This window comes from Centroberyx affinis, unplaced genomic scaffold (genome assembly GCF_046629955.1).
Source record: "Centroberyx affinis isolate AG114_WGS23_722 - 3 ecotype Tasmania unplaced genomic scaffold, CSIRO-AGI_Caff_v1 ptg002576l_1, whole genome shotgun sequence".
NCBI lineage: Eukaryota > Metazoa > Chordata > Actinopteri > Beryciformes > Berycidae > Centroberyx > Centroberyx affinis.
The window spans coordinates 10,751-17,500 of NW_027280782.1; the positions used below are offsets into that span (position 1 = coordinate 10,751).

Genomic DNA, 6,750 nt, shown 5'->3' on the forward strand with positions numbered 1-6,750 from the left:
TCAAAGATGTTCAATGAACACTCTGTTAAAATGTGATTTTGTTTGACTGGTTAAATTTTAAGTTATTGCATTTTCAGAAATCCTTTTTTTCCAGGCAGTTTCACCAGGCAGTCTAACTCCCAGAAACGCATCACAACTGGACTAGGTCCAATCTCCTGAAATCCGTCCAATCAGGATCCAGTTTGCAGCATTTGAACTGGAAAGCCTCCACTCAGCAGGTTTACCTTATTTGAATTATTGGAGCTGCTGCTGTCAGCCAATCAGGAGCCAGTATTGTGACAGTCTTCACATTCATTCAGTTTAACTCATTCAGTTCAACTTTGAACTAAACTACATTTGTCTGCAGAACATCATGAAGAGCAGCTGGATCTGAACTGGTACAAACAGACCAAGTCACATCGCTCCGGTTCTGTCATCTCTTCACTGGTTTCCTGTTCAGTTTGAATTGATTTTAATATTTTACTGATCTCTTTTAAAACAGTCAGGTCTCCAAGCTCCATCACAAACCTTTAAACGCCGATAGGAGACAGTGTGCAGCCTCAGATGCTCGTTCCAAAATCTAATAAAGGTGACAGGCTACTATTACTATTACTATGACTACTACTATTACTGCTACTATTACTATTACTACGACTACTACTATTACTGCTACTACAACTACTAGTGCTACAGGTCTGACTATTACTGTATACTGGTTTTACCCCCTATTCTTATTTTATTTTATGGTGCTTTCTTGTTTTTCATGAGTTGCAATGTTTGCTTTTATTTAAATGTTTAATTGCTAACAAAAAAAAAAGTGCTATACAAAGAAAGTCTATATTATTTTTTTTATTTATTATTATTATTATTAGGTTTATTTGTGTAGCACTTTTTTAAAAGCAGCTTAAAAAATGCTATTTTATTTGATTTTACACCCAGCAAAGACCTGCCTTTTGAGTTTTATAATGATACTAACAATTTCTCAGCAATAGGGATGTAAGAGTAAATCCATTGTTCAGCCGTTTCTGGCAAAACGCCCACGGAGCCGGGGTTGTGGGTGGGGTGGGGGGGGGCTCCCAGCAGCCTCTGAACACCACATCACACAATAGCTGAGGTCACGCTCCTACGTAAAGCCACGTCTCTGTGAACGCAGCGGAGATGCGATGTGACGCCTCAGTGTGTTTCCGCTCGGCCGGTCGGGTCGGGGTCGGGGTCGGGGTCGGGGTCGGGCCGCCGGAGCGACGCCACGCTGGGAACCTGCAGAGGGGCGGCGAGGCAGGATGACAGAACGATGAGGAACAGGGAACTTCTGAACACTGCGGCTGGGGCGGTGGCGTGACAATAGTTATATTTATATCACTTATAAAAAAAAAGAAAACAGGCTGAATGAGACAGTGCCGTTTCAACAGCTCTTTCAAATCCTGTTTTTGCCATCGCTCTTCCTCTTGGTGTAAATTCCCCCTCATCTTCCCTTTTCTTGCCTCAGTGGTTCAGGATCAGAGGTGGATGTCTAAACCTCAGTTCATCGCCTCCTGTGTCAGAAGCAAGGTGCTTTCCCTCTCGGTGAAAACGAAACCCGATACTTTCCGTGCTACGCGGACAGAAAACACCTGGTCAGTGGCAGTTGGTCAGGTCATGCGTGAGCGGCTCAGGGACTCTCCTGTCTGTCTATCCTGTGGGGCGCAGCGTGTGGTAGCCTCTCTTCTGAGACCGCAGGAGGGGCGTCTGGGTGTCTGCGTCCCGCGACAACACCGTCCTGCCGGCGGAGCGAAAGTGTGTGTGCGTCCAACCGTAGACCAGACAGTTGAGGAAACCCTGGGAGCCGGAGGTGAAGGCCTGCAGAGAGAGAGGAGAGCAGACACAATCACAACCAAGTAACATAACATACAGTATAGTGGAGGCTTTTACACAAAGGACTCAATAGAATGAAGAAGAACGAGTGAACGCATTGTAGCATGGGGTGGTCACAGTGGGAAGTGTCAGTGCTTTGCTCTGTCTAGGGAACACAAACGCACACCAAATACTGACATAACAGCTTCACAGTACTGACACACCTGGTACAGAACAACAGACCTGAAAGGTGCAGTTCACCTCCATTCATTCTCATGGGGAAGTGAATAACCATGTGTGCACAGCGTGACAGGATAGGTGGTGACACGAACCAGGCCCGCAGTGTGATTAGAAAAGTTGAACATTTTAATATTATGCAAATTAGCACAATGTTTGCAGCACGAGAACCAACCACATTTGGGCATAAAGCTTGGGGCTGTTGGTCTTCCTGGTGCGTAACATTAAATACTGCTAACTGTAGCTCTGATAGGCTAAACAAGTAACATTAGCTTGCAGCGGTGGAAGAAGTACTCAGATCTTTTACTTAAGTAAAAGTAGCAATACAACAATGTAAAGATACTCCATTACAAGTGAAAGTCCTGCATTCAAAATCTTACTTAAGTAAAAGTACATAAGTGTTGGCAGCAAAATGTACTTAGAGTATCAGAGTAAACGTACTCATTATGCAAACTGTCCCCATTTAGAGAGTTATATTTTTCATAAATTATTAGAATATTAATACTGATTTATTGACATACATGTACATGTAAGCAGCATTTTAAAGTTGTCAACGTGAAGCTAATCTTAACAATTTAGCTATACTTTTGGGTAGTCTAATCTATAACAATGCTATTTTATAGTTATTTTAAAAGATGATCAAATGTTTTAAATATAAAATATTGATCTGAAAAGTAAATAGTAACTAAGGCTGTGAAATAAATGTAATGGAGTAAAAAGTACAATATTTCCCTCTAAAATGTAGTGGAGTATAAGTACAAAGTAGCATAAAATGGAAATACTCAAGTAAAGTACAAGTACCTCAAAATTGTACTTAAGTACAGTACTTGACTAAATGTACTTTAACAATCACGTCACATCCAAACAGCTGTAGCCACTTAGCTAGCTAGTTCACTAGAGTAAAGCACAATATCAAGACTACATTTTCCATGTTTACGGATTATATTTGGCCAAAATGAAATGAAGAAAATGCTAAAATATAAAATAGCAGGAATAACAGCAGGAATTGGACCGGACATTTTCACCTGTTGGTCTCATGAACAGGTTAGCTAACGCTTCAGTTTAGCAGCTAAAACAGTTAGCTTTAGGTTAGCTTCAGGTTTTGCTCACGGTTCAACAAAAGAAAACTTGTTGTCATGAGAGTTGAACCATCCGCCCCCTGACCTCCGACCTCTGACCTCCACACCCTGACTGTCCATCAACTACTTCCTGCTTCACGTTATCGTTCCTGGCAGGGAAACATATTTCTCCCTCACTTTTCTACTTTTTTTTTTAACTTTTACTGAACACATTATTTGCAGTTTAAAAATCGTCCTCCTGTCTCCATGTCGGCGCTGGCTGACCTGTGCGATGTAGAGAACGACTCCAGCCAGGCCCGGACCTGATGAGGGCGCCGCCAGCCACACCGCCGCCAGGTAGACCGCTGTGGACAGACACAAACACACAATTCATTATTCATTCATTCATTCATTCATACAATACTCAACCTGACACCATACTTCACCACTGTGATCATAACGGGAGCGTATCTATGTTCCCAGGGTCCTATGTTCCCAGGGTCCTATGTTCCCAGGGCCTATGTTCCCAGGGTCCTATGTTCCCCAGATTTATATGGCACATAATGGAAACATGACAAAGGGTCCTATGTTCCCAGGGTGTTATGTTCCCCAGTTCTACATATGTGCTCTCCTAGGGTCCTATGTTCCAAGGGTTTAACCCTAACCCTAACTAACCATATTAAGTGAATACAGAGCTGGGGAACATCTTTTTTGGGTTCTCATTATGTGCTATATAGAGCTGGGGAACATAGGACCCTGGTAACATAGGACCCTGGGAACATAGGACCCTGGTGCCATAGGACCTTGGGAACATAGGACCCTGGTGATGTAGGACTTTCGGAACATAGGACCCTGGTAACAGGATCTTGGGAACATAGGACCCTGGGAAAGCACATATGTAGAACTGGGGAACATAGGACCCTGGGAACATAGGACCTTGGGAACATTGGACCCTGGTAACATAGGACCCTGGGAACATAGGACCTTGGGAACATAGGACCCTGGGAACATTGGACCCTGGGAACATAGGACCTTGGGAACATAGGACCTTGGGAACATAGGACCCTGGGAACATAGGACCTTGGGAACATAGGACCCTGGGAACATAGGACCTTGGAACATAGGACCCAGGGAGAGCACATATGTAGAACTGGGGAACATAGGACCCTGGGAATAGGACCCTGGTAACATAGGACCTTGGGAACATAGGACCCTGGGAACATTGGACCCTGGGAACATAGGACCCTGTTAACATAGGACCTTGGGAACATAGGACCCTGGGAACATAGGACCCTGGGAACATAGGACCTTGGAACATAGGACCCTGGGAGAGCACATATGTAGAACTCGGGAACATAGGACCCTGGGAATAGGACCCTGGGAACATAGGACCCTGGTAACATAGGACCTTGGGAACATAGGACCTTGGGAACATAGGACCCTGGTAACATAGGACCCTGGGAACATAGGACCTTGGAACATAGAACCCTGGGAACATAGGACCTTGGGAACATAGGACCCTGGGAACATAGGACCCTGGGAACATAGGACCTTGGGAACATAGGACCCTGGGAACATAGGACCCTGGGAACATAGGACCTTGGGAACATAGGACCCTGGGAACATAGGACCCTGGGAACATAGGACCTTGGGAACATAGGACCCTGGGAACATAGGACCCTGGGAACATAGGACCTTGGGAACATATGAATTACTCCGATCATAACAGCCAATCAGAACCAGATAATGCTGAGGGTGAAACACATGAATCAAAGCATTTAGCAACCAAACGAAGTGCCTGTGGGATGAAGGGTGAAGGAACGGACCTGGACCCCAGCAGAAGATGAAGACGGAGGGGTAGAGGAGCATCCGTCTGTCCATCACACGGAAGGACGACCACTGCCGGTCACCTAGGTAACCGCTGGAGGTCACGACCCGTCTGTAAATATGCCGGGCCTTTACCATGAGCATCTGGTGCAAGACAGGAGAATTAAAGAGGCTGTAAGCAGAAGTCGGCATTTTGCGTCATATTGTGTTTAGTCCAAAATCCCCATGGAAATTATGATGGGCTTTTCGAAAAATGCTAAAAATAAGGGCTGTGGTTCCTTGAATGCTGTAGACATGTGGTTCTCAATCTTTTTCATATCAAGGACCCCTAATTTAGTCCACATTAGAGCCATAAACCCCCATTTGATGAGATTTTGTCCCTCGGACCCAAATCTGAGAATATGTTTATTGTTAGATATGATTTTGTCCAGAACTCCATGACTATCTGTATTGTAGGGACAGAGATAACAGTGAAACTATGATCAAAATAGTCATTCTATAATTGTTCTTGTAAATGAAATAATGAAGTTTAACGATTCATCAATTTGCTGGGGACCCCCTGGGATGCCCACAGGGACCCCTGGTGGTCCCCGGACCCCACGTTGAGAACCACTGACCTAGACACTCTATATCTAGGCAGATTGCCCTGTGATGTCACTGATTTGGAACACCTGTTTTGTAGATTATATAAATCACTGAGAAGATGTGATATTTTATCCTGAAGGAGGCAATATGTGCCGAAACGTCAATTCATAATATAAAATGAAACTATTATGTTGGAGTTACAAGTGTGCGACTCCCCCCCCCCCCCCCACCCCCCCCACTCACCACGATGCCAATCAGCGTGAGCAGGAAGGCGGCGAGGAAGACGGTGATGCGGTAGGCGTGCAGCAGGCTGCAGGGTCGCAGCTGCTGCCGCTGCTCCGGGGTCAGGTACAACGCTCCGGTGTGCAGCAGCAGACACCTGAGGAGGAGGAGGAGGAGGAAGAGGAGGAGGAGGAAGAGGAGGAGGAGGAGGAGGAAGAGGAGGAGGAGGAAGAGGAGGAAGAGGAGGAGGAGGAAGAGGAGGAGAAAGAGGAAGAGGAAGAGGAGGAGGAGGAGGAAGAGGAGGAGGAGGAGGAGGAGGAAGAGGAGGAGAAAGAGGAAGAGGAAGAGGAGGAGGAGGAGGAAGAGGAGGAGGAGGAAGAGGAAGAGGAAGAGGAAGAGGAGGCATTAGACATGTTTTTGCTGTCAAAAAACTGCCTTTTCTCCCTTTCTCCGCTCTTATTTCTTATTATCGGTTGTAAGCTGAAAGAAATACTTCACATCATCATCTCCCATATCTTCCTTGTGTAAAATCCTTTCTTCCCTCTCTCTCTTAAGCTCATTCATCCATGATTGTTCCAGGGTCACAGGGATAATTGTTCCATCTGTGCCCTCTGACCCTTGACCTGCTTACTATTAGCTTGTAATATTGGTGATCTAGCAGTTTGAAGCTTATTCTACTGTCGACCTCAGTGGAAGTCACTTTGGATGAGACTGTGACAGTGGGGGGAAGTGAATAAGTAACTCTCTCATTAGCTACAGTTGAAATACCCTTGAGCAAGGCAGCTCACCCCGCAGGATGGAACTGTATGAATGTGAAGCAGGACGGTGCTGAGAAAGATCATGTGTGTGTGTGTGTGTGTGTGTGTGTGTGTGTGTGTGTGTGTGTGTGTGTGCTGTCTGTATATCTGTGCAGTAACAACACCTGAGCAGCCCCACACTCACCTGTATGGCTGGCTGAAGTTGGCGTAACACTGGCTGATGTTTCCTTGTATAAACACCGGCGTCATCAGCA

At 45.5% G+C, this 6,750-nt stretch overlaps 1 protein-coding gene across 1 annotated transcript in view; it reads right to left on the bottom strand.

Annotated features, from left to right (window-relative positions):
* Positions 1-1,189: 1,189 nt before the first annotated feature.
* The window catches only part of tmem116 (transmembrane protein 116), a 15,086-nt gene continuing 9,525 nt past the window's right edge, over positions 1,190-6,750 (bottom strand). Inside the window, exons 7-11 of the mRNA XM_071534542.1 lie at positions 6,681-6,750; positions 5,760-5,895; positions 4,931-5,075; positions 3,390-3,469; positions 1,190-1,815 (exon numbers count right to left, since the gene is read on the bottom strand). The exon at positions 6,681-6,750 is cut by the window's right edge and continues 14 nt beyond it. Coding sequence (XP_071390643.1) covers positions 1,648-1,815; positions 3,390-3,469; positions 4,931-5,075; positions 5,760-5,895; positions 6,681-6,750 — 599 coding nt within the window. The 3' untranslated portion in view covers positions 1,190-1,647. The remainder of the gene's footprint in view (positions 1,816-3,389; positions 3,470-4,930; positions 5,076-5,759; positions 5,896-6,680) is intronic.